The 13,590-nt window shown below is 39.3% G+C and overlaps 1 protein-coding gene across 2 annotated transcripts in view; it reads right to left on the reverse strand.

Annotated features, from left to right (window-relative positions):
• Nucleotides 1–239: 239 nt before the first annotated feature.
• The window catches only part of nsg2 (neuronal vesicle trafficking associated 2), an 87,170-nt gene continuing 73,819 nt past the window's right edge, over nt 240–13,590 (reverse strand). For both annotated transcript variants that reach the window (XM_043703839.2, XM_043703840.2), the window contains exons 4-5: nt 9,960–10,070; nt 240–1,377 (exon numbers count right to left, since the gene is read on the reverse strand). In XM_043703839.2, coding sequence (XP_043559774.1) covers nt 1,174–1,377; nt 9,960–10,070 — 315 coding nt within the window. In that variant the 3' untranslated portion in view covers nt 240–1,173. The remainder of the gene's footprint in view (nt 1,378–9,959; nt 10,071–13,590) is intronic.

The raw sequence follows: 13,590 nt of genomic DNA on the forward strand, positions 1-13,590 counted from the left end.
CCTCAAAGTCATTGTTTCCATCAATACATGATATAGTCTTCGCTGCAAGTATAGCTACATGCAGATATATAATAAATGATGTGGCCAAAATGTATATTATGACTATACCATAATACTTTGGGAGAACTGTAAAAGGTGCTAAGATCAAAGCCGGTGAAAATGGATAATAAGTTGTTTGCTTGTTTTGTTTTTTTTGTAATCAGAAAGACATCAAAAATGAAAAATAACTATTGAAAACGTCAGACACATCTAGCTTTATTTCTTTATCGGAAAAATCCCAAGAAACACAACCAAAAATACTTTAGTTTCTGCTAGATAGTGACAAAAATACACCACAAGGAGTTATAAATTATTCCTTTTTTTTTACATTAGCTGAAAATCAACACAATTGACAATGTAATAATACATATGAAAACATGAAAAAGATGACTCTGCACTTGTGTTAATTACTAATCATTACAATTCTCTACTAAGCTTCAGCTACAAATCTGATAATTCATGTGAAATCTAATGTACAAATCCCCATACTGCATCCCTTAATATCAAGAATTCATATGTACAGCAGTCAATCACTCTATCCTTTTCCAAGTATAAGCATTATTGTAGTATGCAGGAACTACAGAGCACCCAAGTATCTGCAGTTGTAGGAGAACTATAGGTTATCAACTGCTCTTCAGCCAATGGCTAAAGTACATAAGCTTGTCTTATCTGTTTTATTTCTAAAAAAGTGCAGCCACTGAGGGTGACAACATCATATGATTATAACTGTACACGTCAGCCAAACGTGCAAAATTTCATGCACATAAACTGCTCATGCGGGAAATGCTCTACTTAAAAAATGAACAAATGTGCACCAACTTGTCTTCGGGAGAGAGCTCACTGAACACCATGAAGGCTATTTTTGAAATTCAATTAAACAAAGTCATTAAAGACATGTAGCCTATTTAAAAATGTGTTTATAATGTGAAGTGCAGCAACACCAAACATGCCTTTGTACAAAAAAACTTCAGAATCAATTACAAATCAACAAGGACAAGGGACAAAAGAAACAACTATCATATAATCCAAATACTGCTTTGTTTTGGAACTGAAACAACAGTCCATTATTAGCAACCTTAACACCTTTCAATTAGTTTTATGTTTTGAAAAAAACGTCACACCCAGAGAAGTTGTTCAGTGACTGTCACTGCTTGAGGATTTTGAATCATGTTCTGCTGGTTTCTCAGCTGATGCAGCAGGCAGCCATGGAGAAACTGACCGGGAAGTAGTTTGTTTAGCCAGGCTGTAATGACTGATGACTGTGTAGAATCGCCCTCGAGAAGTAGAGTCTTGTGCTGAGTAGTAGGCTTCAAGAGATGCTGGTATACAGCGTTTATGCTATCAGGAAATAAAAAGGGATAACGAATTAGGCTGGAAATAAAATAAATCTATATGGTTGAACGGAATGCTTTTTCCCTATCTATACAATAAAAACAATGGTGATTCAGAATTTGGACATGATATATTGTCCAAAAGTTTCCATTTCGTATTATTGATAGACAACTGTTGGTGCAATGTTTTGCTTTTTTCATCTCTATAACTTTGCTTGTACTCATCTTGTCTATTTGCATATTATGTAATGCTTTACACAAAATGTAATTCAATATTTTACTTAAATTTGCCTTGGACAGCTGTTTCTAAAATAGCAAATGATATTTAACACTAACTATAATAAGAAAGCGCCCTTTCTCCTTTGGCTCAGGATGCTTATTTAGTGAATTGATGAACCACCTAGAACAGGCAAGCCCTAGATGCACTCCATCAGCTAGCTCCCATCACCTAGGACAAAAGTATGGATGCTGCAATTGGCTCCAGTACTCCTAGATTTGGGAAAGGGAAATGAGTCAAAAATTAGTTTCAACTTATCAGCATCACTTTGAAAATTGCAACCAACTTGATTGTGATAACTCCTACAAATGAGTTACTCAATAATGCACACAGTCAATATTCTGAACAAGGAGCAATTCAGTGAGATATGCTAGGATAAAAAGCAAAAGAAATGCAGAGGCTGTAAATTAGAAATAAACACAGAAATTGCTGGGAAAGCTGAGCAGGTCTGGCAGCATCTGTGAAGAGAAAGCAGAGTTAATGTTTCACGTCCGGGATCCCTCCTCAGAACTGATGGTAGCTAGGAAAATGTTGGTTTATATGTAGAAGATAGGGTGGGAGGAGGCCAGGATGTCTGATTCAAATGGAACTATAGTTCAACAAGAGGTCACTATTTTCAGGACAAAACATTGGTGAGGAAAGAATGGGCAAAGAAACATCTAAACAGTTGGATGGCTCTGAAGATTGGTGCTATGAAAGATTCCTGTACTGAAAAAACCAGGGAATTCTCAATCCTGCATTTTCCGCATGATATGAGTGAATGATGGCAGCAAGAACACAGAACAAATTGCAACGTTCCAATCTAAATGGAGACCTTTCTTATGGTTGAGTAATCCCTAAAACAACCTTGCAGCATTTTATTGGTCAAATTTACATGGTTTCACACAAGTGAAATGGCCATAACAAGTGACAGTGGCTTCATTTAGTAGAGTTTATACTAGGTATTACACTGGTACTCAAACATTCTATTATTTAGAGGAATTTGAGTAGATTTGATCTCATCCAAACTCAGTTGCAAGGGTCATTGCAGTTGTATATTAGTTAGCAGTCCTTTTTTTTCCATACCATTTTGGGGAGATGGACAAGATTAGTAAGACAGCATTTACCGTACATCCCAATTGTCCTTAAAGTTTGTGGTGAATCACTGATTCTTTTAATGAGTACTATTGAGATTACTGAGTTGGGTATGAGGAAGTTTCCTTCACTTAAGGATAACAGTGACTCACCAGGGATTTTATAATAATCTGACAACTTTGTTGGAGGTTTCCTCTAGTTATAGTCTTCAAATGAGTGCATTTATTTAGTCCAAATTCACAACACATGATGAAATTTTAACTTATGACATCAACAGCACAACAATTGAGCAACTACATCTCTAAACTCTGCATACATATGGTATAATGCAGTTTTATTTTTAGTAATTTAATGGGCAAATTATTACATTTTGATGCTATTCAGAGCAAGAAAGACTAGAGATATGAAAATTCACTTAATTATGGTCAAAAAAACCCTGAAATTTCTGCACAAATTGTTCTATTACTCATTTTGCAGTCCAAAAATGGAACTGTGCGCACTTGGGAAAACTGTGTTGCATATTTTTGTTTTCTAATATATTCCCATGGCCACTATGTGTGACAGCATAGCTTCATTTAGTTAAATAACATTGCTGAATTTACAGGCTAGTTTAATCTAGAATGGCATAATTCAATGATGTAAAATGAACAAGAATTAAATGTGATTAAGCATATGAGAAGTGTAGCATATAATTGCTTTGAATCAGCATGAGGTAAACTACTGAATTAAAAAATGTTTGAGCTGATGATCCGGCAGTTAGGCAGCTGTGTTCTATATTCAATTATATAATTATGAATAGAATGTTAAATGTATACATTAATAAAAAAAAACGGAAAATGTTTCAGTTATATCTTTTTTAAATATAAACATTTTAAAATTATAGTTTTACTGATAAGGAAGTAACTATCAGCTATTGGCTGAGCAATTACACCACACTTTATTCATCAAAGAAGGGATTCTGGGTAATTCAAGATGGAGGTCACGATAAAATTCTGGCTGTAAAAGCTGCTCCTTTTTCTTAAGTTACTTATAATGTTGGAGCTGATTTCCTCCAATTCTAAGAGCAGTAATTACCATTTTATAAGCTGTTGCATCGCATTGTTTAGGAACTTTGGGGGGAAAAGAATCAAAACAATGGCATTTTAAAAAGGAGGAAGACTGACAAAGGGCAATGACCAGATAGTCAGTGGTTCAAATAGAGAAAGAAACCTCCACTGCCGTCAGACCCAGCAGTAGCCTGCACAGCTGTTAACATTGCTGTCCATTTTCAAGTGTCTCTGGACATCAGAGTTCATTCTAAGAAAAATAAACTAACAGCAAAACTCACTGACTTTGGAGAAACCACAGCGGTAGAGCTCACAACAGGGGAGCACTTAAGTGGCTAGTTTTAAAATGTAATCTTACTTGTTTTTGTAAATCTACAATTGTGAGTAGAGAGAGTTCTTTTTGAATATGTTTTTATTGAGATCTTTCTACAGGTACTAAGCTAGCCTGGAGTAGTATTTTTAGAGCAGTAAGACTATGTGCTATTTTCTGGGTCTGTAGATTGTTAAGGAGTAAAGATGGCCTTTAGTAGAGTGATGTACTCTTCCTGTCAGATGTAGGAGATTAGGGAGAGTTGCAATAATACTGATTATGTCTGCAGGAAGTGTGTTTGATTGCGAAACACACTTATCGGATCACATGGTTCAGTTGGAGCAGCAGTTAGAGGTAAAGAGGAATTTACACGAGTGGGGGGTGTGATCAATGGTAGCTGCAGGGAGGGAGATTTACTGGAGATGTAGTCAGGTATCCTTTAGGAAAGGTAGGGGAGGGAGGCAGGTAGTATAGGACTCTCCTGTGGCCATTCCTTTCTCAAACAAGTATGCTGTTCTGAAAAATGTGGGGGTGATGGATTCTCAGGGGAATGTAGCACGGACAGGCAGGTTTCTGGTACTGAGGGAGATAGTGTGGAAAAAGATCAGTCTGAGACTAGTACAGTTGGGGGAAAAAAATTCAAATAGTCAGGGCAGGCAGGAACAAAGCAGAGAATGAGGTAGGACTGATAAATTAAACTGCATTTATTTCAAAGTAAGAGGCTTAACAGGTAAAGCAGATGAACTCAGGGCATGGTTGTGGACTGGGATAGCACAGCAATTAGAGACATGACTCATGGATGGGCAGGATTGGCAGATTAAGATTCCAGGGTTTGGATGCTATAGGAAGTATTGAAAGGGAGGGGGGGGGGGTATTGGCATTTTTTGATTAGGGATAACATCACAGCTGCACTTAGGGAAGACATCTTTAAATGCATAATGGTGGATAAATCCCTGGGATCTAATCAGGTATATGTTGGAACTCTGAGAGGCTAGGGAAGAGATTTCTGGGTCCGTTGCTGAGATATTTGTATCATTGCTAGCCATGGATGAGGTGCCGGAAGGCTGGAGGTTGGCTAATGTGGTGCCACTATTTAAGAAAAGTGGTAAACGAACACCAGGGAACTATATGCCTGTGAGTCTGACATCAGTGGCGGGCACGTTGTTGGAGGGAATCCTGAGGGATAGGATTTACATGTATTTGGAAAGGTGAGGACTGATTAAGGATAGTCAACATGGCTGTGTGTGTGGGAAATAGTGTCTCACTAACTTGATTGAGTTTATTTGAAGAAGTAACAAAAACAGTTGAGGGCAGAGCAGTGGACGTGATCTGTTTGGACTTCAGTACGGTTTGACAAGGTTTCCCATGGTAGACTGGTTAGCAAGGTTAAATCACATGAAATAGAGGGAGAACTAGTTATTTGGATACAGAACTGGCTCGAAGGTAAAGACAGGGTCATGGTGGAGGGTTGCCCTTCAGGTTGGAGGCCTGTGTCCAGTGGTGTGCCACAAGGATTGGTGCTGTGTCCACTGCAAAAGCTGTAACTCATTTATATAAATGAGTTGGATGTGAATATAGGAAGTATGATTAGTAAGTTTGCAGATTGCAGTCCACTACACCTGCAATTTGGGTACAAAGAAGGTTACCTCAGAGTACAACGGGATCTTGATCAGTTGGGTCAATGGGTCGAGGAGTGGCAGATGGAGTTTAATTTAGATAAATGTGAGGTGCTGCATTTTGGAAATGCAAATTTGCGCAGGACTTCTATACTTAATGGAAGGTCCTGGAGAGTGTTGCTGAACAGAGACCTTGGAGTGCAGGTTCAAAGTTCCTTGAAAGTGGAATCACAGGTGGATAGGAAAGTGAAGATCATGTTTGTTATGCTTGCCTTTATTGGACAGTGCATTGAGTACAGGAGTTGGGAGGTCATGTGGCAGCTGTACAGGACATTGGTTAGGCCACTATTGGAGGAGAAAGTGAGGACTACAGATGCTGGAGATCAGAGCTGAAAATGTGTTGCTGGAAATGCGCAGCAGGTCAGGCAGCATCCAAGGAACAGGAGAAGACATTCCTGAAGAAGGGCTTATGCCCGAAACATCGATACTCCTGTTCCTTGGATGCTGCCTGACCTGCTGCGCTTTTCCAGCAAGACATTTTCAGCTAGGCCACTATTGGAATACTGTATGCAATTGTGGTCTCCCTACTTTAGGAAGGATGTTGTAAAACTTGAAAAGGTTCAGAAAAGATTTACAAGGATGTTGCCAGGGTTGGAGGATTTGAGCTATCGGGAGAGGCAGAATAGATTGAGGTGTTTTCCCTGTAGAGTCAGAGGGTGAAGGTAACCTAATAGAGGTTTATTAAATCATGAGGGGCATGGATAGGGTAAATAGACAAGGTCTTTTGACCAGGGTGGTGGAGTCCAAAACTAGAAGGGAAGGATTTAAAAAGGGACTTACGGGCAAATGTTGCACGCAGAGGGTGGTGTGTATATGATAGAATTAATTGCCAGTGGAAGTGGTGGAGGCTGGTAACAATTACAGCAATTAAATGGCATCTGGAAGGCTATATGATTAGGAAGGGTTTAGAGGGGTAAGGGTTTAATGCTGGCAAATGGGACTACATTTATTTAGGATGTCTGGTCAGCATAGATGAGTCGGACCAAAAAGGTCTGTTTCCATGTTGTATATTTCTGTGACTCTAGTTTTGTATGGGATACAATAGCCCAGTTTCACACTTGACTCTGGTTATGGTGAATGACTAACTGGCAAAGGTGAGTTATGACCATCATAGTGGTCATATGATCCTATGATCTTCAAAATTTGGAAAGAGCATATTGGCAAACTAATACACAAAATCTAAAGTAACTAGTCAAATATGTGTGCACATGAAATACTATTAAAAAAACAGGAAGAGAAAGAAAAAATTAACCCAGCACATTACACAAAAACTTAATCATTCAACCTACATGGAGTCAATATATTTTTCATTGCTACCTCTTAGACTTGACTATTCAAATGCACTCCTGGACAGTCTCCCACATTCATAAATTTGAGGTAATCCAAAATTCTACTGCCCCTGAACTTACTGAATAGAAGTCCCTTCACCTATGCTGGCTTCCAGTAAGAATTAACTTTGTTTTAAATTCTCATCTTTGATTTCAAGTCACTCCATAGCCTCGTTGGTTTAGTCCTCTTAACAGTACATATTAAGGAGCTTTTTAAATTGGAAAAACTAGGTAGATCGATGGGATGGTTTACAGTTGGAATTCTAGACTTCGGGGGTCAAGGCAGCTTAAAAGTTGCAGGGACCAATGATGATGTAATTTAAATTATGGATATTCAAGAAGCCAAAAATAGAGGAACGCACATATCTCGGAGGATTCTAGGGCTGGAGAAGATTCGAGATAGGGAAGGGCCTGGCCAAGGAGGGACCTGAAAGCAAGGATGAGAATTTTAAAATTGGAGCAATGCTTTACAGGGAGCCAGTGTAGGTTATGTTCTGCCAGCTCAGTCTCCAAGTTTTATTTCAACAGCACAAGCAAGAGTGAAAGTGACTGCTGGATGGCAAGAAATACAATTGGATCCCTTGATTTCAGATGTCTCTATGTAGGACTACCATTCCTCAGAGGAACCTCATAGGAAAATGGGCATGATATTACTTTAAATATTCAAGCAGTCTGTTTTCCTATGCAGCAAGACATGGACAATATTTAGGCTTGCGTTAAGTGGGGAGTATTATGTGTGCCACATACTCAAGAAGGGTAAGACAATCCAAAGCTAAGCAGCCCACATAAGCAGCCCAGTGTACAATTGCAGCAGTGTGTGTAACATACACAAGATGCATTGTAGCGCATAGCCTAATAAAGCCTCCTTCAGCAGGACCTTCTAAATCTACAATCTCTACCACCAAGAAAATCACCTGGAAGTTCCCCTCTAAGCTCCATTCCATTCTCAGCTGGAGCGATATAATGACGTTCTTTCATCTCACGAGGACAAAATCCTGGTACTCCTTTCATGAGGGTGCAGGGACGCATATGGTATTAGGGACGAAGTTGCAGGAATTTGAGACAACAATAATGAATGAAAGGCGATATAATTCCAAGTCACCATGATTTGGAGGGGATCTTGCAGAAGATCTTGTTCCTATGTACCTGCTGTAATTCCCTTTCTAGGTGGTAAAGGTTGTGGGTTTGGAAGGTGCTGTCTAAGCCTTGGTGATTTGATGTATTGTATCTGGTAGATAGGATACACTGTTGCTTGCACATCAATGCTGGAGAGAGTGAATGCACGGGGTGCCAATCAAGTGAGTACTGTTTCCTGATGTCAAAAATATAGAATATTTAGCTGCACTAGTCCAGGACACTCAATGCATTGGTATGGTCGGTGTAAAGGGAAATAAAGGTACTATGTTGGCATAGGGGTTTGAGAAAGTCAGTGGATGGACAGAGGATGTGGGGATAGGCAGAGGTTGGCATGTATTTGGGATGAAGTGTGTTGAGGTTGAGGGGTGTAAGGGATGACGGCTGGAGGAATGTTTTGTTTTTTTTTGGAGAGGTAAGATGCCCTTTTGGATCTGATCCTGGGAACCTTTGGTGGAGATACTGTATATTTTCAGATTATGTAAAGGCATGCTTGTGGACTCAAAAAGCTGGCTCCCAAGAGTCACGTGAGGTATTTCTGATTAATTTCATTCAGAAAGACAGAGCAGCAGAGGTGTTACCTCAACAGCAATCACAAAGCAAAATGTTTAGAATTTGAGTACCTTTTGGACAACACAATGAGTTCTTAATTCAAAAACTTCTGACATAGTAGAAGACTGAAAGAACCCAGACACAGAATTCTAGCAAATTTGGCATTGCTTGGTAAGACAATGATCTATCAAAATTTAACCAAGTAGCCAAACTGCATTTCATCAGTATTACACGGAGATACATCATTCTGCAGGAAGGTCTGATAGACAACATCTCCAGTGAAAAGAATGCTCATCTTAAGGAGAAAGGCCATCAAAAGTCAATATAGCTTTGTTGAAATAGTCCAGGCATTCTGAAAGTACCATAGTCACAGAACTAATCAGCAATAAGAAATCTTCTCTATTCCTCCCTCTCAAAGTCTGCTCTACTACTGAGTCCATCTGTTCTATGCAACTACAGAAGCCATTACGTCTATTGAATTCTGTCTTCAAATTTTTAACTCGCTCCTCAGGAAGAGAATCTACTCACCAGTAACAGGCCACGATGATAATGGACTGAACTAACTTTCAATTTTATAAGTGTCCTTTACTCGTATCTATTCTAATCTTTACATCTGTGTGATAACTAATAACTGTACAAGTTTTTTTACTTACTACCAACAACAGTTGTAAAATAAACAAAACTTTGATCTTGTTTCAAACTAAAGCTTTGCTGCTGATTCTTTTTAAAAATTGCAACATTCGAAAACTAAAATAGGTTAAATGAGCTATATAATATTCACTGTGGACATATCTGATTGCCATTATGCTATTTTCAAGACATTAAAACCTCTTTATAAACAAAGTCAAATTTGTCTATGATTGCATTTACTTCACTGAAAATGCATTTTGTCAAGAAAAATATACAAATGAAATTAACACTCATATATGGAATCTCACTCTATATTTCCTTTCTAATTTTCACTGGTGGGCAAAACCTAATGATACAAGCTGCTCTAATAAAATTCACATTAATATGCCTATGTAATGTCACATTTGAGTCAGTAAATAATGTAATCACAATTATGACAAATGACTAGCTATTGAATTTATTGTTATTAGCAAAGCAGTTATTAGATCAAAATTAGACTAGTTAGGTATTACACAAATTCAGTACATTCATAGAAGATGTATTTTTTTTCCTCATTCCTTACCTTATACACAAATCCATCTGGGCAACTGTGATCATAGGTGAAGGCTTTGTATACCACAAGGAACACAATACAAGCAAGAAATGCAAGTGCAAGAAAAATGAGAATAGTGACCTGTAACACAAAATATAAAACCCAAAAGATCAATTTTGAGTTTCTTCTTATGTATGCTATGTTCATAAATATCAAATAATTTTGTTCAATGTTTTAACAGTTTTTCTGACGCATATACATCCATTTTGTAAATTGTCCAATGCAAAGATCTCCCAAGCGCCAAATAACCATTCAACAGTAATTACTAACATTTATCACCACAATTCAAACATATCCAATAACAGACTGCCTTTTCATATTTTACAATATTTGAGATTTTAACTGGCAAACCAGACTCGGTTTACTCCTATCTATATCAGTAAGCAGCATTATGCTGTGGAACAACTTTTTATAGAATGATTTTTTCTAGAAAATAATTTTTGCTGTAGGGTATGTAAAAGATTTGTGTGTTTAAAAATATTACGTAAGTGTTAACAAGTCAACAGCTGTCTTTTCTTTTTTTAATTCATTCACTCGATGTGGACATCACCATCTACACCTTCATTTAGTGCCGATCCCTAATTGCCCAGAGGGCAGTTGAGAGTCAACCACAGGTGGCAGTTTCCTTCCCTAAAGGACAGTAGTGAACCAAGTGGCTTTTTCCTGACAAGTGATAATGGCTCTCTTGACTCAGACCTCCAGGATCTGCGGTCTTCACTTTCTCCTATGTGATAATGGCTGCATGGTTATCATTAGACTCTTAATTCTAGATTTTGATTGAATTCAAATTCCACCATATACCATGGTGGGATTCAAACTCAGGTTCCCAGAACCTGGGTCTCTGGATTAATTGTCTTGTGATATTGCCCTACACCATTGCCTCCCCTAAATGTTATCTGTTTTATTGTTTAGCTTAAGAAATTTTGTTTATGTTTAGTCACAAAGTATCATCTAATTTTAGAATTTAATGTAAGAATAAAGTTGACATCAATACTTGAGCAGATTCCACCAGTTAATCAAACAGCTCAATGCCATAACTAGGTGTGGTGTAGACAAGCAGGAGACTGAAAGAGCACAGCAAGCCAGGAGGTGAGAAGTCAACCCTTCTACAAGACTGGATGTAGGGGTATGGGGAACTGCAGATAAAGGAGGTAGGGGTTGGGAAGAAGATTTTTAGCAGGTAGAGGGGCGGAATGATGAGGTAGTGATAGGTGAACACAGGTGGTGCATACAACCTAGTTGGTCGATGGGAGGGATGAATCAGGTTGGTAGCTGGAAGGAAGGAGGCGGGTCTGAAAAGGGAGTTGGGGAATGGGTGGGAAGATTATTTGAAATTGGAGAACTTAATGTTGAGTCCTCCAGACTGTAGGCTCCCCAGGCAACGATAAGGTGCTATTCCTCCAAAATCCAGTCTGATTCACCATGGTGATGGAGGAGGCTGATATAGACATTTCGGAGTGGGAGTAGGAAGGAAATTTGAGCTGGGCAGTCACCGGGAGGTCAGGCTGGCCCTTATGGCTGAGAAGCTCAGCGAAACGTTCCTTAAGTTTACGTTTCGTCTCACCGATGTAGAGAAGACCACATCAGGAGAGGCGGATGCAGTAAATTAGGTTGGAGGAGAAACAGGTGAACCTCTGTTTCACCTGGAAGGACTGTTTGGGCCCTGGATGTAGATGAGGGAGATGGTGTATTGGTAGGTTTTGCAATTTTTACGGTTGCAGCAGAAGGTACGGGTGGGGTGGGGATTTGGAAGGGACAGTAGTGTGAACCAAAGATTGATGAAGAAAATGGTCTTCAAGGAAGACAGAGAGGCGTGGGGTGGTGCGGAGATCTGGAGCACAAGTTTCCAGTGCTTTGCCAAGATGTTATCAGAGCCCATAGTCTTTGCAGTATCCGGTACCTTGAGCTGTTCCTGACATCACGTAGACCAGCATCTGTGATGCTAGGGACCTCAGCAGGAAGCCGATATAGATCATTTACTCACCACTTCAGATTGAAGGTGGATGGAAATACTTAGGCCTGGTTTTTTGCACTGATGTGTGAAATCCTCAATCATCGACAATGGGAATGTTTATAAATCCTCCTCCTTCAGTTAATTGTTTAATTGGCAGCCGCTATTTACAACTGGATATGATAAGATCAAAGCTATGTCGTCTTATCAGTTGGTTGCTTTAATCACATGTTGCTAGCCTTGTTTGGCATGCATGCCTAGTGTTGCTCTTGTCTTGCTTGCCTTTGACTCATCTTGAATCAGGGGACTTGGCAATTAGCTTAATGGTAAGGATAGGAGAACATGTTCTGAATTCAGAGGAAAGAGTCATCTTTATGATGGGGAAAGAAGAAAATTAAACAGAAGGTAACAGAAAACAAGCTATGACACTCACAGCACAATGTGTAACATTATCACTTATTTTCATCGAATCCCTACGATGTGGAATCAGGCCATTCAGCCCAACATGTTCACACCAACCCTCCGAAGTGTAACCCACCCAGACCCATTCCCCTTCCCTATTACTCTACATTTATCCCTAACTAATGCACCTAACCTATACATTCCTGAACACTATGGGCAATTAACATGGTCAATTCACCTAACCTGCACATCTTTGGATTGTGAGAAGAAACCAGAGCACCTGGAGGACACCCACAGGGAGAATGTGTAAACTCTACACAGACAGTCACCAAAGGCTGGGATTGAACCCGGATCCCTGGCGCTGTGAGGCAGCAGTGCTTCCAACTGAGCCACTGTGCCACCCTTATAGATCATGAAGGATCCTGTTGTTGTGGTCCACATCAGGACAAACAACATAGGCAAGACTAGAAAAGAGGATTTATTTAGGGATTATCAGGAACTAAAGGGTTATAATCTTTGGATTATTGCCCGAGCCACATGCAAATTAGCATAGGGACACGAGAATAAGGGAAGTAAACACATGGCTTCAAGAGTGGTGCGGGAAAGAGGGGTTCCTTTTCAGGGAGCACTGATGTCAGTATTAAAACAGGGGGACCTGTAGCATTGGTACAGTCTTCACCTGAACTGAGCTGGGACCAATGTTGGAGCGAAAAGGGTAAATAGGGTGGTCAACAGGACTTTAAACTAGCATGTGCAGGGAAGGGATGGGTAAAACTCCAAGTAGTATAATGGTCAATGGAAAACAAAGCAAGAGGTTAACATCAGTGGGGGTGGATTCAACTGCATGGAAAAATATTTTAAAAAAGAAAGGAAAGAAGAACTCAGGAGAGATTATTAAAGTTGCCAGAACATCAAATAGTACAGAGTGTTTGGAAAGAGTTAGAAATTAAACTTCAAGCACACTGGATAAATGAATGACAATGAGAAGAGGGACAGTTAATATAAGCCTGAAGGTATTGTATCTAAATGCATGCAGTATAAGAAATAAGGTAAGTGAGCTTGTGGCGCAGATCGAAATTGGCAGGTATGACGTGGTGGACACCAAGGTAATGTAGCTGCAAGGGGATCAGGACTGAAATTGAAATATCCAAGGATATACATCCTAACAAAAAGACAGGTGGGCAGAGGGGGTGGAGTTGCCTAAGTAGTAAGAAATGAAATTAAATCAATAGTAAGAAATGAAGTAGG

Source organism: Chiloscyllium plagiosum, unplaced genomic scaffold (genome assembly GCF_037043375.1).
Source record: "Chiloscyllium plagiosum isolate Xiang-an unplaced genomic scaffold, Cpla_swu_hap1 HiC_scaffold_16, whole genome shotgun sequence".
Lineage (NCBI taxonomy): Eukaryota > Metazoa > Chordata > Chondrichthyes > Orectolobiformes > Hemiscylliidae > Chiloscyllium > Chiloscyllium plagiosum.